At 38.1% G+C, this 26253-nt stretch overlaps 1 protein-coding gene across 1 annotated transcript in view; it reads left to right on the plus strand.

Annotated features, from left to right (window-relative positions):
- The first annotated feature begins 1701 nt into the window (after window positions 1-1701).
- LOC147728143 (uncharacterized) overlaps window positions 1702-26253 on the plus strand; it is a 330065-nt gene continuing 305513 nt past the window's right edge. The window contains exons 1-2 of the mRNA XM_086963739.1: window positions 1702-1912; window positions 3479-3694. Coding sequence (XP_086819865.1) covers window positions 1769-1912; window positions 3479-3694 — 360 coding nt within the window. The 5' untranslated portion in view covers window positions 1702-1768. The remainder of the gene's footprint in view (window positions 1913-3478; window positions 3695-26253) is intronic.

Consider the following 26253-nt stretch of genomic DNA (forward strand, 5'->3'; position numbering starts at 1 on the left):
CTCTACATTAATACAAACTATACCATACATAATGGCTACTAACAATGAAGTAAATGAAATTAATAACAATGTTTTAATGCAACATATAAGAAACTACCCAATGTATACTACAGTAGCTATAGATACAGTAGCAGGAGACTTAACTGCAGAAGTAAAAGAAATAATATTACAAAAATTACCCACAAATACAACACAAACAATGGGCTTGCCTAAAATATTAAATATTGCCATTAAATTACGTTATGATTTAACTTCTAATATTAATGTAAATGACGGTTTAACTAATGGTGCAACAGGTATAGTTGAATACATAGATACTACAAATAACATTCCTATTATTATTTGGGTACAATTTGACAATGACAAAATAGGCAAACAAACAAGACAACAAAACAAACACCTGTACAATGCAAATATTTTTCATACTTGGACACCTATATTACCAATTTCTAGACATTTCCAATACAGTAAAAAGTTCATAACAATAATACGAAAACAATTTCCATTACGACAATCATCTGCACGTACTATACACAGAACGCAAGGTGAAACAATAGAACCATTATATATACATTTTAATAACAGCAAAACACATCATTTACATTATGTAGCAATCAGCAGAGCAAAATCTTTGAAAAATATATACATTAAAAACTTTAATGAAAGCAAAATATTAACACATTTTAAAGTCCATGAAGAAATGTTTCGCTTAAGAACATATAAATTATTACAAATATCTATACCACAAATACATCAATATGAAAAAAAATTCACGCTTATAGTGCATAACATTAGATCACTGCAAAAACATTTTAAAGCAATGCAAGCAGATACTAATATATTAAATGCTGCTATATTATGTCTAACTGAAATTAACATTACCTACAAAGCACCTTCTGAAACATACAATATAGATCATTATAACTGTATAATGTTTGACAAATTTTATAACAATCATACAAAACATGGAATAGCTATATATTACAAAAAACATCATGCAATACATCCAATATTCACAACTGCACAACAAATTGACATTGTACAATTCATACAAGAAATCAACAACATACATTACCTAATACTAATCATATACAAGCCACCTACAGTTGCAATACAAACATTATTAGAAATCTTAAGTACAACATTAAATGCATATCCACATCATAAATATATCATCATGGGTGATTTTAATACTGATCTACTGCAAGCAACGCACAATAGCAAATTACTAATAAGTTACATGCAAACAAATTTTAATTGCGAACAAAAAATAAACACACCTACAACAGATTACAACTCTTTACTAGACCACATTTTTACAAATGCACATGCTACAAATTATGGCACACTAGAATCATATTACAGCGATCACAAACCAATATGGATAGCTATTTAAAAAATGCATTAATGTTTTGTAATACAAATTGATCATGCCATTATTGATTACAATATCCTTAATTACTGCATTATGTTTTACAGATGATTTCCATTGAACAATTGAAAAACAGCAAACAAGCCGATACAAAGCCATATCAAAAAGCACTACGAGTCAACATCATTAAATGTTCAGCAAAGACATATTATCGCAAAGCAAGAAAATAGAGTTTTGTATCACATGGCTTTAGCAGATGAAACTGGCACTGTAAAAGCAACATGTTATGATGAAGAATATTATATGCAAACAAAAGAACAAAATGGAATGATAATACGTAATTATTTGTATAAAAATGGTATACTGTTGATAACAAAGCAAACAAAAATTGCAAGAATGCCACCACTTACAATTCTTCCAGGTATATTACAGGAGGCTGAACAAATTCTACAGCCATTGCCACCACCTGTATCTCCCATAAAAACTGTCCGTGGAGCTGCTATAAAGACAGTTATGAGTGTCTCAGGGACAATAACAGAGGTAAGATGCATTCTATCACTTCTTAATGTAATACTGCTAAATTTTACAACTGTATAACTATAAAAAATTGTATGCATTAATATGTACTTACAAATGCTTGTAATAACATGAAAAGATATAACTTAAAATTTATTAATAATGCCATTTAAGAGACTATTTAAAATGTCTACTAAATATGCAAACAAAAAATTGGTTTAAATATAAACTCAATAGTCTACACCATCAATAAGCAGCCAAAAATTACTAATACAACGTAAGTAAAAAGCTTTCTATATATTACTGTTCAAAACCGTAATATAATATTAGTCAATAACATAAAACATTCACTTGTTTCAAATAAATACTTGAACAAAATAAATGTGTACAATTTTAATTGCAACAAGTAAATGAAACGAATTACAATACCAGCTATTAATTATTAATACAACGTAAGTACAAATTTTCTATATATTACTATTAACAAACTTATGCATACAATAATAGGCACGTACATAAAGCATTCACTTGTTTCAACAAAATACTTGTACAACTAAAAAAAATTGTACAAATTTAATTGCAACAAGTAAATGCTACGCAATTACAAAAACAGCTATTAATTACCAATACGAGGTAAGTAAAAATCTTTCTATATTTTAATATTAACAAGAAGATTCATACAATAATAGTCACTAACATAAAGCATTCACTTGTTTCAACAAAGTAATTGTACAAAAATTAAAATGTACAATGTTAATTGAAACAAGTAAATATTATACAATTATAAAAGGAAGCCATATATTACCATTACACGTAAGTAAAACTTTCTATATCAACTATTAACCAAAAGCTTCACTTCATAATAGTCACTAAGGTAAAGCAATAACTTCTCAGCATGTCACTGCCATACTCCAGCACCACAATGCTATTACCATGTCACTGCCCTGCTCCAAATAACAAGTTATGTCAACATGTAACTGCCATTCTCCAGCCCCACAGTCCTTCAAGCTATCACTACCTTGTCCAATCCCTCCTGCTTGTTAACATGTAACTGCAATTTTAGCTTCATAAGCCTGTCATCACCATGTTACTACCTTAACTGTTACTTGTTACAAACAACTACTTGTACAAAAAACACATTGTGCTAAGTTGATTGCAACAAGTAATTACTACAACTTTCTCGTCTCATCTTGTACTACTGCTACTCTACCAAAAAATGCCTTACAGAACAAACTTATATTATTGCTTTACTTACATTAAAAAAACGAAGCAACTATAACAAGTAAGTAAAACTTTTTCTATAACGCTATTAGGACAAAAAAAACAATAACAAAAACATGCAAGCTGCATTTGTTTATTTAAATAACAACTTCTCCAAAGCAAATGTTATGTATATTAAACAAATTATATTTACTTATTTATTATTGTATAATTGGAATTATATGTGAATGCATTTTTCCTAATTTATTTTCTATACTGCCTATCAACATAGAAACTATAAATATTAAGCCAAATGCACTAAAAATATTAATATTGACTTAATAAAAATATATAAAACGCAGCAACAAAGTCTTATTTTATATACTGCAGGTAGAAGAAACAAAAACTATCTTTGTCAATGGACAAGACACAAAGATAAAAAGTATCAAAATTAATGATGCTACAGACTCTGTAAAAATAAGTCTCTGGAGAGAAGCAACTGACTTTACTACGGACATAGGAACATACGTACAGTTAACACACTTGTCTGTACACGAGTTCAGTGGTGAAAAGATACTGAACACAACTAGAAATACTACAATACAAGTAAGTAAAAATTTTATTTACAACTATCACACTAATAAACTTTATTTTTCAAAAACTCACTATAAATACACTCTCTCTACAGGAAAAACAACCACCAAATGAAAACATTAACGTGACATTATTTGGAGTTGAAAAAACTCGACAGGAAAAAAGTACAATGGCAGTACAAATAGAAGGAAGTGACCATATCCAATCAATGGATATAACAAATACTAGTTTGATGGACTTTTTCACTATTGAAAATGATACTGAAGACTTGGAAAATTCATTAATGCCATATTTACCTATATCATTGAATGTTTTATTTTGCAATGGATGCATAACTGATATAATCAAGGAACTGTAACCCATTAATTAAAATGTTTTACAGCACTAAAAACTGTGAACACGAAAAAAATATTCCTATTACATTTTCAGATTCTATTTAGCATATATACGTTTTGTATCACAATATTTATGCACAATTGTATGTTTAATTGTACCTTACTCTGTTTTGCTCATCTACTTTTATAGAAATGTTTCAGTTACAATGTATTCCATTTTAGATATACCTCACAGAAAGTATATTACATAAAAAATTGCCATCTTTGCTTCAGACTAAAGATTTATTGCGTCAGCTTGTTTATTTTTATAGAAGTGTTTCAGTTCAAAGTATTCCATTTTAAATATGCATCACAAACAGTGTATTCAAAAAAATTCCCAAGTTTACTCCAGACTGAACTTCTTTGCATAATATGCTATAAATTCCTTTCCATCATTTGTACCTAAATTTTACATCTTACTAATCATATTCAACCTGCTTATCTACAACTATGTAAAAATTAAGCATTAAGAAAATTAAAACTGTTTTACCATTGTATGTAACTTTGCAAACGGCCAGTAATACCAATTGTCCAGAACAAATATGTATATTTATAGTTACTTAATTTAGATATATAATATTGTTCCAGGGAAAATTCAAATGCTTATATAAATAAATGTAACATGTACTCAACAAAATTTTTCCATGTTTATTTGAGACTCAACTATTATTGCCTTATATGCTATACATTTCTTAACTATCATTTGTTCCTGAAAATTATATCTTACTTACCATGTTCATTCTATTACCAACAATATTTAGAGCTACACATTGGCAAAAACTGAATGTTATAACATTGTTTGTAACTTTGTGATTTGAACTACAATGCCAATTAAAAGAACAAAATATATATATATTATTGCTTACTTCGTTTCAATGTATAATATTGTTACAGGTATAATTGAAAATCTTATATAATACTAATGTAAAATATGCTCAACAAAAAATATTCTATTGTTGTACATATACTTACAAATAAAAATATTGTTACAATATAATTGATTCTTCCTTATATTTCTAGCATATAACCTTCTTCCTTTCTTGATGCATTATAAAACTTGCTAACAATTATAAACTATCAGCTATGTACATTATTGCCCTTCTTAGCAACTATAACAAATTAAAACATGTTATAGTATTGGACTTTAACTGTACATAATTAATTTACACTTCTGTTACAGAAATTCAAATCTCATGTTCTTCATAATAGTAATAAATGCCACACTACCATTGCAAACATTAACAAACTCAGAAATAACTTTCGCATGCAAATCACATTTGCAACACTTATAACATAGCATTGTAAATAACACACCTATTACTTTAATAATTATAAGTACAAACATAAATAAAGGGTTTGTTATTTACAATGCCATTAGCTCAAACTTTCCTAATGCGAGACCTATTGCATTGCAAATGCTTGTTTAAAGGGGGGCTCGTAACGGGTCTCTATCGGGCTCTGTTTGGTGCCCTGGCACAGGCGGTCTGTTTTTTCCGGACTGCAGTGACAGCAGGCACATCATGTGCGCGTGCTCACACTGCTCACTTCTCACTAGTGTAGAATTTACGGCATGACGTCATGCCAGGTGAGCGTTGTAAGGGAAGGGAAATCTTTTAAAGAGAGTCCTTTTCCCTCTGGATTTCCCTTCTCTTTTTGAAATTCAGGAGCAGCAACTTTGTCGTGTCACCTGGGCTTTAAGTGGAAGCTTTTTTCAATATTATATACAAGCCATAGGTGCTGCTTATTTATCATATGCAACAAAGCCAAGAGTCCTGACTTCTTCTAGGTATGATGTTACTTGTTGTATCATATATCTGGATGCAATGACAGAAACAGCAAAATACAAGTCAGGCGGCATACTATGCTAAGTATAGATTTTCCGCTTAGTGCTTTTAAGCTACGCCCTTAATTATGCGCCACACCACCTTGAGAGACCGCCAGTCTTTTTTATTCCACTTAAAGCCCTGACTGCGAGTGACATTAACTGTGAAGAGCGTTTGATCTGTTTAACTTCATATGCACACTTATTGATCTTGACTAATGATGGTGTGACCAGTGCCAACAAGGTGTGGAATTGACTTGTACAGCGTTATTCTTTTTTTATGAGATATACCGGTTGGGTGAAGGGGGGGCATTGACACATGCATGTATTGCCGGATTCATTTGTGTTGGCAAGAGCAACTTATTGAAAAGTGAGCATGTGTCTCTATTATTATTCAAAATATGCCGATCTGCCCGTGTAATTAAGACATCATCAGGTCGTTGACCGCTACCTTTCCGGTGTTGGCGTGAGAGAATAGACTGCAAGAGAAGGAGCACGCTGAGGCATTTTCTTGGGTGAGAAACTTTCCCTGTGGCAGCAGAGTGATAGAGCGCTTACAGCACTCTAAATTGTATGGGTGCACTATACTCATGGTTTAAATGCACTCACATGTATTTTATCATTTGCAGTGTTTCATGATTATAATTTTTTTTTTATAAAAACCTTTATTTTCGGTAAGCGCAGTACACAGCATCTGCCTACAACCCGAACGGGCCGGCCGCTATGACAATGAACATCAGGATAATAGGTGTAGAGGCAGTACAGGCAGTACAGGGAGTAGCAACTATTCAGTGTACAGGCACATTAGACAGGAAAAGCAAAAGGATAAAATAGGTTTCATTTTAAGATTTTGGTGAAAAACATCCAACAAACAAACCACACAAGTACATGGCGAAGATCGATTGCAGGGGCTCAAGCGTAGAGGGCAAGGGAACCAGTCTCTAAAGAATATTGCAACATATTTCTAGGGACGGGGGAGTGGTAAACAGAACGATGCAAAATATTACCATCGACAAACATCCGGAACGCCAACTACGGGGACAATGGGACATCAGTGGTGTAATCAAATGGAGGAGTGCAAATATCCCCACGATACGCATTCCACTGGGACCAAATCCTGCCCCATTTCTTAGGACGGCCCGAGCTACATATACCGTCTTCTCCCTGAACATGCACCAGTCCATGTTCTCCTTCCAAGCTGTTATCGCAGGTGGTCTATGGGAACCCCAGAGTTGAGCAATATCCCTCTTGGCAACCATGTTACCAAGAGTGACCCAGAAAGTCTGAGCAGCAGTACAGTCTGTGGGCTCCCAAACGTTGAGCAGGCACCGTCGGGCCTCAGGCAAGAGAGCGACCCCGGTGACCCTTTCCATGATTGCATGCACTCTAGACCAAAAAGCAGACACCACAGGGCATTCCCAAATTATAGGTAGAAAGGTACCACTCATGCCACAGCCGCGCTTACACAGCCCATCAATCGAGTAACCCATCCGCACCAGTCGCGTACCGGTAACATATACTCGGTGGAGGATCTTCAGCTGTACAAAACGAAGGCGAGCTGGAATGCCCAATTCCTTAGGGGAGGCGACGGCCATCTGCCAGTCCTCGTCATCTAATTCCAGGCCGTTTGCGGTCCACGAAGCCCTGAGCCGCACGAGGAGGTCAGCCCTGTTATTAATAAGCTTTTTGTAGATCAACGACATTGTACTGTCAGGCACATGGCCATCTAGAGCCCGATCCTCGAGCGGCGATGACTGGGGAATCTCTGTCCCCGGAGGGAATATCAAGATCAAGGCGTGCCGCACCTGAAGGTACCGAAAGTGCTCTTTGTCACCAAGTTCATATTCCACCTTAAGGGCCTCAAAGGACTTAACCGTGCCCTTGGACCAGAGATCCTCCACCTTACTGATGCCAATCGTATCCCATTTATCAAACCCTTTCGTTCTCCACAAGCTACCCAGTCTATCAGAGTCATACAACGACGTCATTCGTGTCAACCTATCGCCCCAGCCCGTAGCAACATTCGCATCCCTCCACGCTCGCACAGCACATTTCGTGGGTCCAGTCAGGACGCGGAATGGCTCCCTGGAATACAGTGCCCTGTTAAAATTCCCGTCCGGCAGAAGGAGCTTGTCCATCATAAAAGCAGGAGCAGGACCTGGGGAATAAGTTACATGGTTTACCGCGCTCAACTGGGAAGCCCAGTAGTAGCGCCTGATGTCTGGGAGGGCTATGCCGCCATCGTACTACGGCAAAGTGAGTTTGGATAAGGAGATACGCGCCCGCCCATCCCAGATCAGTTGTCTCTGAAGGCTCTCAACCTCACGTAAATATCCGGAGGGTATGGGATCGAAAAAGTTCTGCAGTGCATACAAGAATCTAGGGAGCGACATCTTAAAAAGAGCCGCACGCCCCAATGGGGATAGGGGCAGGCGGTGCCACCGCTGAACATCCAATTTAAGTCGCCGAAGAGGAGCTTACAAGTTGCGATCATAACGGACAGAGGAGTCCAAGGAGACATGAATCCCCCAGGTACTTGAACCCAGTCTCAACCACCTGGATCGGGAATCTACGAGGCAGTGGAGGAAGCTCCCCCGCTATGACGTAAACACAGGATTTAGTCCAGTTAATGACAAGACCCGAATTCTTCCCGAAGGAGGTGAGGACATCAAAAAGCACATTAAGTGACTTCTGGGGTGAGGTAAAGTAAAGGAGAATGTCATCGGCGTATAGCGAGACACGATCCTCAAGATCAGGGGCCCATCGAATGCCCCTGATCGAGGGTTCCCATCGAAGCCACTCCGCCAACGGCTCCAGCGCTAGGGCAAAGAGCAAAGGGGAGAGCGGATAACCCTGTCGGGTGCCACGCCCAAGCGGGAACGAACCAGACACCCTGCCATTTACCACCACCTGGGCCAGTGGTTGTGCGTAAAGGAGTTTTACCCAGGCAATAAAATTAGGGCTGAAACCGAACTTTGAGAGAGCCGCCCAGAGATAAGACCACTCGATGGTGTCAAAAGCCATAGTAGCATCAAGAGAAGCCAAGATGGCGGGTTCGGTCAGTGTCGCAGCTCTCGCGAGAACTCGATGAAGCCTCCGAAGATTGAGTGCAGTATTTCGATGCGGGATACAACCGGACTGATCCGGATGAATCAGGTCGCAGATAACCATTAACAAACGAGTAGCGAGCACTTTGGCCAGTATCTTGGGCTCCGCGTTAAGCAAAGAAATGGGGCGATAGGAGGTACATCGGTCGCGGGGTTTACCGTCCTTGTGTATGACAAAAATAGTGGCCAAGCGCTGATCGAGGGGGAGGAGGCCGTTTCAAAGGCCTCCATAAACATATTTCGCAAGTATGCCGCCATCTTGTCAGGGCGCAACTTGTAGAGCTCGATGGGCAGACCGTTTGGCCCCATAGCCTTACCCGATCGAAGGGATCGTATAGCAGTAGCGACCTCATCCACATTTATAGGCGCATCAATAATAGTCCTGTCCTCATCCAAAATACAGGGTAGCGCAATTTCACGCAAGAGCAAACGGGAATCACACTCATCTCTATCACTCACCGATCGGTAAACCGTCTGGAAGTGGACCACAAAGCAATCCACAATCCCACCTGGGTCAGACACACACTCACCATTTACCCGTTCAATCACCGGCACCACACGGCTCACTTTCTCAGATTTATCTAACCACGCCAGAAGCTTACTCACCTTATCACCCACATCGTAGAGTCTGCCCAACTGGTTCCTGTGCATAACTTTAGCAGCGTCGGTCACCAGGGCTCTATAGTCAGCCTGCTTTAGCGCCAAGGAGTGTAGGACTGCAGGAGTATCATTACCACCCAATTCGCTTTCAAGCGAAGTAATTTCATCTTCGAGGCGCACTAGGTCCTCCTGCTTGGTCTTCTTGTTGGCAGCGATCAATGACAATGCAGAACCCCGTACAACAGTTTTAAAGGCCTCCCATAAGGTTACAGACGAAGAAACAGACCCCACATTTTCATTGAAATAACAATCAATAGCCTTGATAAGCTCGGAATGCATCTTGGGATTCCTTAAGTGCCATGGATGAATAGGGGCGACCCTGCTCTCGCCACAAAGACCCACCGAGACCCCGAGCAACAAGGGTGAATGATCAGAAATGCCCCTGGGAAGATGGCGGATCTCACGCACAGAAGAAGTGTGGGCGGACAGCATCAAAAAATAGTCAATCCTAGAGAGACTACCATGTGCTCCAGAGAGGAACGTATATTGCGAATGCGTAGGGTGTAGCATCCGCCAAACATCTACCAACCCAAAGGTCTCCAGCAGTTCAGGAAGCCATAGCTGAGACGCCGGCAGAACTCTGGGGGGAAATCGGTCACAATCACCAGAAACCACCGAGTTAAAGTCCCCGCCCAATACAAGGAGACCATCTGGAAGCCCTAGGAGAGTCCGTCCCGGATCGGCGTAGGTGGTAGCTTGAAGCCCCGGGGGAATGTAAACACTAACAATTGTGGTGTTTCATGATTATTAACATGCATTTATTCAAAGTTATATTCATATCAAAATGTAGTGTGCACATTTAAGTAGGACTTTTTATGTATTAAAGAAACCTATAATTCCTGTATGTATAGTTTACAGGACTAAATATTATTTCATGTAATGTAACTCGTGTTCTAGTAAGTTGCCTGAATTGTAGGCCCATACTGCAAGTTGTTTTGAGTTTCACTTTTCCTTGGATTGCTCAAGAATTATAATTAAATGAATTGTTTTTGTGAAGCCAGTACATCCTACTGCAGGTGCAGGAATTCGACCTTGTTATTCTTAGATTTAAGGAGATACCCAGAATGTCTTTGAAGAAGGTTGGAAGGCGAAAAGGGAGGACGCCTTTCGTGTCTAGCCTATCTGAAACCCAAGGCCACTGAACATTGAATAATTTTAATTAGAGCCAGTGGCGGATGGTGAGGTTTGTGAGTGGTGGGGCTGGGTTTGGTGTGAGGGGGAACGGCACAGTATTTTTTCAAGAAGTCATTCGGTGTTTCCTGTGCAAATCTTATTTGACAAAATTGGGATTAAAAGCTTAATTTTTAAGCTACATTGTTTAAAAGAAAGCAATAGCTTTCCTAGAAATGTTTACTGCTTTATCAAACCACTTTATAGTACAAAATCCATTTCTCGTCCTGCTGCTGAAATAGTAGTAATATGGATTTCAACACAAAGCCATGAGAAAGGAACTCTGCACACTTAATTTTATAGTGAACAACAAACAAATCAGTGAATTACAAATCCTTTGCAAATGATAACGAGTAGCCTTTGTAAGTTTGTGCAGAACACTAGCAAGGGTTGAAAGACAGACTTTACATGCCCCTAGCAGTTGTCACCTAAACGATGCTACACTACAACCTACATTTTTGTTTGAACCTAAAGTACAAACAAAATGTATCCAGGTGGCTGGCATAGATGCCACCCCAATCTATTTATTTGTCCTCTAGAAATCTCCAAGAACAAAACTACATATCCCAGAATGCAACTTTGCTGTTGGCTAAAAAAAACAAAAATAGATGAAATTAAAGTAACTATGGTTCCTCTAAAACTCTACTTAACTAACTGTACCCTAAGAGCCAATCCTGAAAAGCCGGTTGCACCACTGACAGTTGAAGCCTTCATCTTAAGCACAGGAAGATCACTCATTGTAGGCACTGGATCCTTCCCTATCCAATAATGGTCAGACGCTCCCCTCATTCTGAATCACATGCAGCACCTGCTTGCTAGTAATTGAAGCATGAAGCCACTGCATATACAAGTACTACCTAGACCGGGTAGAATTTCTAAGTAGCTCTAACACAACAACGCATGAACAAACAAGGACAACATGGACCTCCGCTGCTATAGCCCAAGCTATTCTAGAGCATACGGAGACCTTCCAAGCATGGGGCATTCAATTATCACAGCCAACTGCCCCAAGATACCCGCTTCCTCTACAGACAAATAGTGGCACGCAACTTATAAGAAGACTGGCAGACCTCGCCCCAAAAAAAACAGTCTACTCTATACTACATAACGCCAAAGGCAGAAGCGAGGCAGAACCTAAATGCATAGAGGCAAGCGCAGTCACAGTGGGAGAACAGCTAAATATAACTGATTCTTGGAACTGGCTCCCTAACATACTAAACAATAAACGGCCTAACTGACCGATCGCCCAAGAAAGAAATAAAGTAGTACATAATGAAATACATATTATCTCATGGAACATAGCAGGCGCAAAAAGACTGCTGGACGACGGTCTCGCCTTGGATGAATGGGACAACGCCGACATAATTGCCCTGCAAGAAACATGGCTGCAGGAAGAAATTGCATTGGCGGGCTACATCCATTACACGGTGCCAGCTAAAAAATGTAAAACCTACGGAAGAGCAATCGGAGGCCTAATGGTATACGTGTCTACTGCTCTTAAAATTAAGTCGGAACAACTTCAATCGCCAGATCCAAGTTTACAGTTAATCAAATTGTCAGGCCAAAAAAAGTACGGCCACAAAACGGCAATATTGATTAATCACTACACCCAACCGAATCATCTGGTAAAAAAGATAAAATTCAACTTATTACGCAAGGAGATACTAAAATTTCGGAGCTCTGAACCAACCTGGAATATCATCTTAACAGGAGATTTTAACTCCAATCTGATTCATACACCAGAGGAAGATGAGATACTAACCTCAGACAACATACACTGGAACGTCCCCCAGCAAGCAACAGGTGCAACAAAGAGCCGAAAGGATAGCCTAGCCACTCACTTAGTAACTGACCTAGAGTACCTAGGTATGCGAGTACTGAATGGCAGAACAGAGAAAGACAATCCACCAAAGAAAACGTTCTACGGTCCTTGTAGTCAATCGACATTGGACTTTACGATAATGAGTCTCCCACTGTTTCCTTCAGTACTCAGTTTTTATATCGAATATACAACAATGAGTGATCATAGTATGCAACATCTGAAACTCAACTATTATTCAGATACATTGCAACCGGTGTATGCCCTGGAAGGCTACTTGGGAACAACCAACCAGAAACGAATACACTGGAACAGTTCGACTAAACTGAATTGGACCTTAATAATAAAGGACGCTCTCCAAGAGGCAAACAGAGCTACAACAGATAAGATACAAGCCTGGTCTCTCTTTCTTGCAAAATTAAAGTTAAGAATGAAACCAACAAAAACATCGGTAAAAACTAAGCATGCGACCAAGAAACTGCCCTGGGCACTAAATGAACAAAGAAGGGCCTTGCGTAGAAGCCAAAAAAATCTGCAATTAAAAGTGAATGACCAGAGCTGCTTGAATACGTTTCGTGTCCACAGAAAATTATATAAAAAAGGAATCTGGGAGCTGCAAAAGAAGGCGAACGATGACTTTTGGATTAACTTACTGGCTTGCTCTAAGTTACAGGACTCGAACAAATTCTGGACCATAATAAACCAGCTAACAAGGCCACGAAATGTTCTGTCCTCGAATATTCAAGAAACGGTATGGTCAACTTTCCTGTCGAAAAAATTTGAAGAAAACCGAGGGAAAGCTCCAGAACAGACATTGGGAACTGCGGAGCCATATTTAAACAGTTGCGATGAACATCATCACATTAACCGCACGACAATAGCACAAAGGATACATACGTGCACTGAAGCCACAGAAGGCTGGTATACTGCTGACGAGATCATAGCCATCATCGGAAAGGGAAAAAGAAATGGAGCGCCGGGCCCGAATGGCATCCCACAAATTGCCTTTAAGGATTCACCAGACCTTTGGGCACAACATCTCGAAGAGCTCTTTACAGACGTTCAAAGGTATAATCGCATCCCAGAAAGCTGGAAAGGCTCTATCATCACCCCAATACACAAAGGTGGAGACAGGGCAAACCCTTTAAATTACCGCCTAATAACACTCCAGGACATCGAAGCCAAATACTTTGCCTCTCTCCTTTTAAAAGACCTGGTAAATTGGGCAGACGATAAAGCAATAATTCCAATAAATCAAACTGGCTTTAGAGCGGGTATCGGAACAACGTCTAATATACTAACAATAACAATGATAGCGGAAAAATGCCAGCGCTCGAAGCAGGACCTGAATCTCTGTTTTATCGACCTGAAGGCGGCCTTCGATAGCGTTGACCGCAAGCTATTATGGGCGAAGCTGAAAGCCTGGGCCATTCCCGAGAAAGTACTGAGGGGGCTACTCCTATTCTACACAGATACTTGGACACAAATCAAGTTAGGGGATGGATCACATCTATCAAGAAAAGTATACACATCGATTGGCTTAAAACAGGGCTGCGTCTTAGCACCACAGCTTTTTAATCTATTCATATCAGACCTGTCAGGAACTTTAAACATTTGTAATGCGCATGCACCAAAACTTGGCAACCGTCATCTTACCCATCTGGCTTATGCTGATGACATCGTTCTTTTGAGCCAAACAAAAGTGGGCCTGTCCAGGTTACTGTCAGTAACATCACAATTTCTGAAGGCAAATAACCTTACTCTGAATTTATCTAAGACAAAAACTATGTCAATAACCAACCATCGTACTGCGAAACTTAACATATCATTTGAGGGAAAATCACTTGAAAGAGTCAGAGACTATAAATACTTAGGATACTATCTCGATGACAAGCTCACCCTGAACGCCCAAAAAAACTATATGAAGCAGAGAGCCGGAGCACTAATTTTTGCACTTAGCTCATTGGCAAAAAAGCTGCAAGGCCCCTCACTGAAACCTCTACTAACAGTAATGGCAACCAAAGTACTTCCAACACTATCCTACGCAAGCATAGCTATGCAGGGCAAGGATGATATTACTTTAAACAGCCTTACTGCAAAAATCTACAAGAAGGTCTTGCAACTTCCACGTTCATCTTCTCCTGCCCAGACGCGTTTAGAATTTGGCCTGATGAACGAGACACTCGGAAGACTCTACACAAGTATTAGAGTATGGTACAGAATTAAATTGAACTCCACAAATAACACCTTGGACAGCTTGTTATGGCAGGAATTACAAAATCAACAAAATTCTGCCGCAAACAAATATCTGACAGGCGCTTTGGAGCAAACATGCATGGTAACCTTGTGGGAAAAAAATCTACCATTCACGTCCTTTAAACAGGTCCTAAAAAAAGCGGCCAAATTCCATTCATTAATCACGGATAAAGCCATCTTTGCAGCCCGATCTCACGCTTGGACCGTGATTAACAGCTATAACAAGCTCATCCCGGCTACCTACCTTGCATCAACATACTCTGTGTTTATAAAAAAAAGGCTGATGGCAGTGAGATTCGGTAATCTACCAACTGTGGCTGATGGACCTGTCTGGAAACGCTCAGAAGCAAATACCTGCCGACTATGTGGCACTATAAAAGAAGATATAATCCACATTATATGCCACTGCAAATCACTGACCCAGGAGCGAACACTTTTTCTAAAGAACATTTTTAAAGCCAAAGGTCTACGCACCTGTAGATCTGCAATTATTGGTGCCTTAGACTCAACCGACCCAATAATTAATTGCAAATTTATAAAATTCTTGATAGCCTTTGAAAAGCGGCTGAAAGCTCTTGATATTTTAAAATAAGATGCTCAGTTTTATTATCTATTTTAAAGACAAACAATTGGACTCAGCTCCTACCAGCATCATTTTAACTTTTGCAATTTAAAACTGTACGATGCAGAAATTTAATTGATTTCACTGTAATGTTAAAATGTCTTCCATGTTCATTTTTGTTATGGTTTTAATTAACTAAACAATAAAGTTTTATTACATTTACAAGTACTAGAAACATCCTCAACTGCACGAGACACAATCTATGCAGCCATGTTTTCAAAGCAAAGCATCGCTTAATAGTATATTGGAAAGTCTGATCTTCCCTTCTGTTTAAACAACACGTTTTCTTGTCAGGATTACCCTAGTGGAAAAAAAAACAATGATGTCTTCATTACAGTCAAGTGTTTGGGCCTCAGCTAAAACAAAACACAGATATATATATATTCACTGAAAAAACCATGCCTTCTTGATGGAACCAAAGTAAACAAGCATTGAAAATGCAATAGATCTCGCCCTCGTTTAAGTTAAAGCCATTCTGTTTGTAATGAGGTGGCTTTTTAGCTTTGCTTTTATTAGTGTTTTTTCAACTTTCATGTAAATAACATGCATCTGTATGCATATAAGTATATGTATGCATGCATTTATGTTTGTATTTATATAGATATACAGATGATATATGTTTATATATGTATGTATGTATATATATTCACTGAAAAAACCATAGGTTATAGACCATCAGTGATGTCATCAGTGATGTCACTGACCATGTCATGAATAATGTAATATGTGACATCATCAGCAGTGGATTGCGGGTGCGCGATATATAGTTAGTGCAACTAACTATATATGGAATTTTAATGGTTTTGTGTGAGTAAAATAAGGTTTTGTAAATGCGAATTCCTAACTATATATGGTCTATAACCTATGGTTTTTTCAGTGAATTTTCAAGGTTTTCTAAATGCTAATTCCTAACTATATATGGTCTATAACCTATGGTTTTTTCAGTGAATTTTCAAGGTTTTGTAAATGCTAATTCCTAACTATATATGGTCTATAGCCTATGTTTTTTTCAGTGAATATATATATATTTATACATACATATATAAACATATATCATCTGTATATCTATATAAATACGAACATAAATGCATGCATACATATACTTATATACATACAGATGCATGTTATTTACATGAAAGTTGAAAAAACACTAATAAAAGCAAAGCTAAAAAGCCACCTCATTACAAACAGAATGGCTTTAACTTAAACGAGGGCGAGATCTATTGCATTTTCAATGCTTGTTTACTTTGGTTCCATCAAGAAGGCATTCAGATGTGTCACACATTTGCCATAAATTCTGAATGTTAGCACTCTAGTTGCACATTAGATCACTGTAGTAAAGCTACTGCTCACCAGGGACGTCTGCTGCTGGTATTCAAAGTGCATGTTTCAGTCTGCATGTCAGAATTTTTTTAATGAAATAGAAGAGGATTTGAGAAGTCACTCAAAATGATCCCTAATTTTTCTTTCTGAAGCACTAATCATACTTTCTATGGCAAAATTAACCCCCTCATGTTGTTCCTTTTTAAATTGAGTGTTTTCAGACTTACCACTTCATTCCAATCAAGATGGCTTCTGGTGTGCCATACTTTTGTCATAAGTAAGACTGTTAGCGCTCTAGTTGTTCTTTAGAACACTCTGGGACATTCTGTCATTGGGCTATATTTGGTGTACATCTGGGTGATATTTGGGCTACATTTAGGCTCTTTTGTCTCTGGTGGCCATCTTGGGAGACTGTATGTCAGAATTTTTTAATGAAATTGAAGAGGGTTTGAGAAGTCACTCAAAATGTGCCCTAATTTTTCTTTCTGCAGCACTAATCATAATTCATATGGCAAAATATACCCCCTCATTTTGTTCCTTTTTAAATTAAATGTTTTAAGAGTTACCACTTTATTCCAATCAAGATGGCTTCAGGTGTGCCATACCTTTGTAATAAGTAGGACTGTTAGCGCTCTAGTTGTTCTTTAGAACACTCTGGGACATTCTGTCATTGGGCTATACTTGGGCTACATCTGGGTGATATTTGGGCTACATTTGGGCTCTTTTGTCTCTGGTGGCCATTTTGGGAGACTGCATGTCAGAATGTTTTAATGAAATAGAAGAGGATTTGAAAAGTCACTCAAAATGTGCCCTAATTTTTCTTTCTGCAGCACTAATAATACCTTCTATTGCATAATATACCCCCTCATTTTGTTCCTTTTTAAATTAAATGTTTTAAGAGTTACCACTTTATTCCCATCACGATGGCTCCAGGTGTGCTATACCTTTGTAATAAGTAGGACTGTTAGCGCTCTAGTTGTTCTTTAGAACACTCTGGGACATTCTGTCATTGGGCTATACTTGGGCTACATCTGGGTGATATTTGGGCTACATCTGGACTCTTTTGTCTCTGGTGGCCATTTTGGGAGACTGCATGTCAGAATGTTTTAATGAAATAGAAAAGGATTTGAGAAGTCACTCAAAATGTGCCCTAATTTTTCATTCTGCAGCACTAATCATACTTTCTATGGCAAAATATACCCCCTCATGTTGTTTCTTTTTAAATTAAATGTTTTAAGAGTTACCACTTTATTCCAATCAAGATGGCTTCAGGTGTGCCATACCTTTGTAATAAGTAGGACTGTTAGCGCTCTAGTTGTTCTTTAGAACACTCTGGGACATTCTGTCATTGGGCTATACTTGGGCTACATCTGGGTGATATTTGGGCTACATTTGGGCTCTTTTGTCTCTGGTGGCCATTTTGAGAGACTGCATGTCAGAATGTTTTAATGAAATAGAAAAGGATTTGAGAAGTCACTCAAAATGTGCCCTAATTTTTCATTCTGCAACACCAATCATACTTTCTATGGCAAAATATACCCCCTCATGTTGTTTCTTTTTAAATTAAATGTTTTAAGAGTTACCACTTTATTCCAATCAAGATGGCTTCAGGTGTGCCATACCTTTGTAATAAGTAGGACTGTTAGCGCTCTAGTTGTTCTTTAGAACACTCTAGGAGGCTGCAGTAGAACACAAAGGAATCAACTGACAGTCTCTGTCCTTGTTGGATGTACATGTTTTACTGAGAATGTCAGACTTCATTTTCACATGACTGAGAAAGATAATGTGAATTTACAGAAAATATGCTTTCAGTTTAGCTTATAGATCCCCTTCCAAACCACTGTGGGAAAATCATGAGATATTAGTTTTCTTTCAAACAATATTCATGATATCACAGCAGAAGGTTTTTTCACATGGTAAAATCACCTTAGAACCCACCACAATTCCTAAAACGAGTTTGGTACCATCAACAAATGATTTATAATGTAACTAAATTCCTAAAACCCTCCATTAACTACAATGCTTTTTAATGAGGTGCTATCATGTATATTGGTCCCAAGATGGCTGCCAACACTTCTTGGATGAAGTGCTGACAGCCAATCAGATCAGATGTGTGGTTAGGCTCCGCCCAGATATATATCTTTGTTTGAACCTAAATTACTCAAAATCCACTGGAGCACATATATTGAGACCTAGCAAAGGCACATCGGGCTAACAGTCCCTACAATTTTGCCAAGTTTCGTGCAAATCCATTCAGCCGTTCGAGCTAAAAGTGAGGCCAACCGCCCTATGGAAATTAACATGGGAAAAACGCGTTTTGGGACCCCCCTTTTTTCTCGGCCCCCCCTTGATGAAACCCCCCCAAATTGTCAGGGGCTGCTCAGAAACAAAATGTTCCATTTTCCTGAAAATTCCAGCCAATTCCGTCCACAAACGCCAAAGTTATTAGACATAGAATTTTCAAAAATCCCATAGAGAAAAAATCCTAACTATATATACCTACTGGCGACCGCCAGTAGGATGGATAGATATATATATATATATATATATATATATATTCTCCAAAAGCTATCAGCCGATAGCGCAAGTCAGCACTCAACAAAGGATGCGTTTTCCCAATTATCACGGTTTATTTCCAGAAAGCAGCATTCATCGCACAGCACCAACGCGTTTCGCAACCCACTGTTGCTTGATCACGGTAGGGATACAATGTTACAGTTCTCTTTTGTATTTTTCAAAGGTTTCAACAAACAAAGCTCATCAAGTGCGACATCATTGACCTCCACCGGAACAAGTGAAGATGGAGTACAAAACCTAGATCCTACCAACAAGGATTTTTTAGGAGATATGAGACTGGTATTAGAACAAAGGACATGGGAGTTCAATCAAAACCAAAGCACCAGAGGAAGAGGTCGAGGACGCAGATGGGTACCCAGATCAGGAACATCACAAAAAAAACAACCAGAAGGGGACAAAGAAAAAAATGGATCAGAAACTATAGGCACAGAAACGAGATCGATGCGTCAGAAGAGGGGCAAATAAATAACATAATGCATGATGAATTAGTGGTTTTGAATCTATCTCACAGAAATATTAATGAATATGAAACATCTTTACTAAAAAGAGGAATAACGTTTTGTCCATCAGAATCAATGGACATAGCACAGACGAGAATCGATATATATAAATATATCAGGAAAATAAAACTTATGAAAACCTTTGAGGAAAATGAAAAAATGGCAACATATGTAAAAAATAAAAACCAGAAAAAATCAGATGAATCTATCACAGAACAAAGTTTAACCTCAGCGGATTTACCGGCATTGACATTACTCACAAATTTGGACACAGACAATGAGGGGGATAATATCTCAGAATCTCAAACAGTCCATCAAAAAGGCGCAGGCTTAAGTGGGATGAAAGCACCCTCAAAATTCTACCCCCAATTACCTCAAGGGAACAAAATTGACCTATTTCAAGAGGCCATTGTCAAAGACATCTACAAAATTAAAGGACAAAAGTATAAAGACAACCTATCTAAAGATGAAAGAACCGCTTTGAATAACTTAAAGGATGATAAAACAATAACTATAAAGTCCGCGGATAAAGGCGGAAACATCGTCATCCTAAATACCATTGACTATGTGGCTGAGGCACATCTACAGTTGGACAACAAAAAATATTACAGAAAACTAGAAACAAATCCAACGAAAATATTCAAAGAAAAATTGGATCAAAAACTTCAAATGTGGAACAATCAACATCTAATTGACACAGATGAAAAGAAATTTTTGTGCACTGATCATCCCAAAATGGCTACAATTTACTTTCTACCGAAAGTGCACAAGAACCCACTAAAACCACCAGGGAGACCCATTGTGTCATCGAAAGGGTCCCTAATGGAGCCAATTGCAAACTATATTGATTTTTTCCTTATGCCGTTTGTTACCAGCTTAAGCTCTTACTTACGTGACACAACAGACCTCCTGAAACATCTGGATGACCTACCATGGCAAACTAACTATCTATTGGTTACAATGGATGTTGTGTCTCTGTACACAAATATTGACAACAACATTGGTTTACAGGCCTGTGCTTTCTTTTTGAAAGAACGGAATATTCAATTTAATCAACACAATCAGATGCTGATTGACATGGTGGAGATGTGCCTAACCCAAAATGTATTTCTATTCGGAGATGAAATTTACCAACAAATCCATGGCTGCGCCATGGGTTTCTCATTCAGCCCAGCCTATGCATGTCTCACAATGGGGTGGTGGGAACAACAGATTGCTTGGAATGCTGATAATGATGTTTATGTGGAAAAAATAGCCAAATGGATCAGATACATAGACGATCTTCTGATAATTTGGGAAGGAACAGCCTTGGAATTTGAGAACTATTTCCAGATCCTTAATTCCTCTACTTCAAACATTCGCTTTACATATCACATCAGTAAAGACAGAGCAATTTTTCTTGACACAGAAATCTATATTCAAAACAACAAGGTGGAGACAACACTCCATAGAAAAGATACAGCAACCAACTCAATTTTACACTTTGACAGCTTCCATAAACCCTCTGTTAAGGAGAATATACCGTATGGGGAGTTTTTGAGGGTAAGAAGAATATGCTCAGAAGAAAAAGAATGGGAATCAAAAAGTAAGAATATGGTTCAAAGGTTCAAAACCAGAGGATACCACAAAGCCATTATCGAAAAAGGATGGCAAAGAGCAAACCAAAAAGAACGAAAAGATGCCCTGATAACCAAAAAAACAGCATTAAACACCACCCAAAACAAAGTGCCTAATGAAAGAAAAGTGAGACTGATACTGGACTATACGAGAGAATATAAACACGTTGTTAATACTCTGAGAAAGAATTGGAAATTATTGCAATTAGATCAAACAGTGGGTAAGATAATGGGCAATCACCCGCTTGTCACATATCGCCGAGCTAAAAACCTTAGAGACAGATTGATACAGAGCCACTTCCAGGACAGAGCCAAAAAGAAAAAGGGAATCCAATGGATGAATACGAAAGAATTCATCAAATGCCAACGGTGTAAGGTCTGCCAAATTGCCATTAATAAAAAAGAAGCAATGTTACCCAACAAAAAATTGTGGAAGATCAACCAATTGATAGACTGTACAAGCACGCACGTGGTATATGTAATCGAATGCCCATGCGCACTGAAATATATTGGAAGTACGAAGAAACAATTCAAATTACGTATCCTGGAGCATATTAGAGCCACAGTAAATAAAGACAAAAACAATGCTGTCGCGAAACATATGGAGTTGATGCACAATAGTGATTGGAAACTCTTGAAAACATATGCACTGGAATGTGTCTTGCCACACGAAAGGGGCGGAGATCAAGAGAAACAACTCAGATGTAGAGAATCTAGACAAATTTTAAACTTCCGAACTATGAGCCCCTGGGGTTTAAATCAGAGTGAGGAACTCTATGTACATTTATGATTAAAAGGACACCTTTGAGAACTGTTTGTGTACCGGATTAATTTCTTTGCAATGAGAAACAGAGACTAATGGACATACAAGTTTAACGAAAATATGTGTGTGAGTGGGAATGGGTTGGAACATCAAGGAACAGCGTACCCTCTTGTGTGCATTATGAATTAATAATGAGATAATAACTGGTAGAAAATATGAGAACATATGGATTAATGTTGGGGTAACAAAACAGTCAATAACCAAATGAGGTAACAATGTATGCAACTGAAGGGGCATGTATATGATGACCATCAGCCCACTAGAGGGCTTTGATCAGTGTGCAAATTAGCATATATGCTCACCAGAGAGCTTTATTTCACATAACATGTTAAAATTACTTTGCCCACCAGAGGGCTTTAACCCCCCTCCTGTTGTCCTTTGTATGTTTAATTGACAAACACGCTTAGAGCGTAGGTATTACCCCTTAATGTTTACAATACTTGAGTTATACATATGGATCGCCAGATTATGATTACACATTTGAAATGTTATATACATTGTAACAATGCATTTGTTATATAATAATACCGCTGTTCCCAACCAAGACACTTTTTTTTAAAAAAAACTACAATTCCCAGGTTACTTCCTGTCGTGGGACAGGAAGTGAGATCAGCATGATGTGTTGTTGAGGCGGTTTTTTCTAAAAATACAAAAGAGAACTGTAACATTGTATCCCTACCGTGATCAAGCAACAGTGGGTTGCGAAACGCGTTGGTGTTGTGCGATGAATGCTGCTTTCTGGAAATAAACCGTGATAATTGGGAAAACGCATCCTTTGTTGAGTGCTGACTTGCGCTATCGGCTGATAGCTTTTGGAGATTAAATGAAAGCGGGGCTCTGCTTTGTAGTCGGCACCGGTGACAAGAGCGGCATTGGACTACGAGTTTGGAGCCAAAGCTGTTTATATATATATATATATATATATATATATATATATATATATATATATATTCACTGAAAAAACCATAGGTTATAGACCATATATAGTTAGGAATTCGCATTTACAAAACCTCATTTTAATCACACAAAACCATTGAAATTCCATATATAGTTAGTTGCACTAACTATATATCGCGCACCCGCAATCCACTGCTGATGATGTCACATATTACATCATTCATGACATGGTCAGTGACATCACTGATGACATCACTGATGACATCTCAAATGACATCACTGATGACAACATCCAGTGACTGTATGTTTCTGTAAAGTTAAAATATGTCTTACATATTGAAGAATGAGTGGATGTATAAGTGTCTGGATGAAGGATTTAGTAGGTGCATGACTTACTGTATGAGTGAGTGATTAAATGTGTCTCACTGAGTGCATGGGTTAGTGACTAAACTGTCTTAATTTGTGCATCATTATGTCTGTTGTTCTGTAAACTGTTGCATGTGTTGATAAGTAGCTATATGAGTAACTATATGGGTTATTGATTGGTTGCCCAAGTATTTGTATGGGAGACTGAGTGTGTGTGTGTGGGTGGCTGGGAGGTGTATGACTCTGTGCATAGATGTGTGAGCAGTTGATTCACTAGATGTATGGTTTCAAAAGTGCATGTGGAAACAGCTGTATGGGCGGTTGACTGTGTGCATGAGTGTATTGGTGAGTGAATGGATATCTCAGTGCTACATGCCAAAGTAAGTACATATGTAAAACACAGTACATGTGAGAGTTGACATATATAAATAACTGTGCATAAGAGCCAGTGAATGAGTGAGTGGCTGTATGGATCATTGTGAACTTGTATCAGGGATTGTATAAAAGAGTAAATATGTGTTAGTATATGTTTGAATAAGTAAAGTTTGTATAACTGTATAGTTGAGGAAATGGAGGTGTGATTGATTCTTTGCATGACTGACTAGGTGTGTGAGTAACTCCATGGATGAGTGACAGTCTGTGAGTGTCTGTTTACACTGATTGTATCTAAGGTTATATTAGAGTCTGAAGAGGTTCATCGTATTATCACATGAATGATATCATCAGTGATGTGATCAGTAATGTCAAATGAGATGTCATCAGTGATGTCATCAGTGATGTCATTTGAGATGTCATCAGTGATGTCATTTGAGATGTCATCAGTGATGTCATCAGTGATGTCACTGACCATGTCATGAATGATGTAATATGTGACATCATCAGCAGTGGATTGCGGGTGCGCGATATATAGTTAGTGCAACTAACTATATATGGAATTTCAATGGTTTTGTGTGAGTAAAATAAGGTTTTGTAAATGCGAATTCCTAACTATATATGGTCTATAACCTATGTTTTTTTCAGTGAATTTTCAAGGTTTTGTAAATGCTAATTCCTAACTATGTATGGTCTATAGCCTATGGTTTTTTCAGTGAATATATATATATACATACATATATAAACATATATCATCTGTATATCTATATAAATACAAACATAAATGCATGCATACATATACTTATATGCATACAGATGCATGTTATTTACATGAAAGTTGAAAAAACACTAATAAAAGCAAAGCTAAAAAGCCACCTCATTACAAACAGAATGGCTTTAACTTAAACGAGGGCGAGATCTATTGCATTTTCAATGCTTGTTTACTTTGGTTGCATCAAGAAGGCATTCAGATGTGTCACACATTTGCCATAAATTCTGAATGTTAGCACTCTAGTTGCACATTAGATCACTGTAGTAAAGCTACTGCTCACCAGGGACGTCTGCTGCTGGTATTCAAAGTGCATGTTTCAGTCTGCATGTCAGAATTTTTTTAATAAAATAGAAGAGGATTTGAGAAGTCACTCAAAATGATCCCTAATTTTTCTTTCTGAAGCACTAATCATACTTCCTATGGCAAAATTAACCCCCTCGTGTTGTTCCTTTTTAAATTGAGTGTTTTCAGACTTACCACTTCATTCCAATCAAGATGGCTTCTGGTGTGCCATACTTTTGTCATAAGTAAGACTGTTAGCGCTCTAGTTGTTCTTTAGAACACTCTGGGACATTCTGTCATTGGGCTATACTTGGGGTACATCTGGGTGATATTTGGGCTACATTTAGGCTCTTTTGTCTCTGGTGGCCATCTTGGGAGACTGTATGTCAGAATTTTTTAATGAAATTGAAGAGGGTTTGAGAAGTCACTCAAAATGTGCCCTCATTTTTCTTTCTGCAGCACTAATCATAATTCATATGGCAAAATATACCCCCTCATTTTGTTCCTTTTTAAATTAAATGTTTTAAGAGTTACCACTTTATTCCAATCAAGATGGCTTCGGGTGTGCCATACCTTTGTAATAAGTAGGACTGTTAGTGCTCTAGTTGTTCTTTAGAACACTCTGGGACATTCTGTCATTGGGCTATACTTGGGCTACATCTGGGTGATATTTGGGCTACATTTGGGCTCTTTTGTCTCTGGTGGCCATTTTGGGAGACTGCATGTCAGAATTTTTTCATGAAATAGAAGAGGATTTCAAAAGTCACTCAAAATGTGCCCTAATTTTTCTTTCTGCAGCACTAATAATACCTTCTATTGCATAATATACCCCCTCATTTTGTTCCTTTTTATATTAAATGTTTTAAGAGTTACCACTTTATTCCCATCACGATGGCTCCAGGTGTGCTATACCTTTGTAATAACTAGGACTGTTAGCGCTCTAGTTGTTCTTTAGAACACTATGGGACATTCTGTCATTGGGCTATACTTGGGCTACATCTGGGTGATATTTGGGCTACATTTGGGCTCTTTTGTCTCTGGTGGCCATTTTGGGAGACTGCATGTCAGAATGTTTTAATGAAATAGAAAAGGATTTGAGAAGTCACTCAAAATGTGCCCTAATTTTTCATTCTGCAGCACTAATCATACTTTCTATGGCAAAATATACCCCCTCATGTTGTTTCTTTTTAAATTAAATGTTTTAAGAGTTACC

The sequence above is a fragment of the Lissotriton vulgaris genome, chromosome 3_1 (genome assembly GCF_964263255.1).
Source record: "Lissotriton vulgaris chromosome 3_1, aLisVul1.2, whole genome shotgun sequence".
NCBI classification, from domain to species: Eukaryota; Metazoa; Chordata; class Amphibia; order Caudata; family Salamandridae; genus Lissotriton; species Lissotriton vulgaris.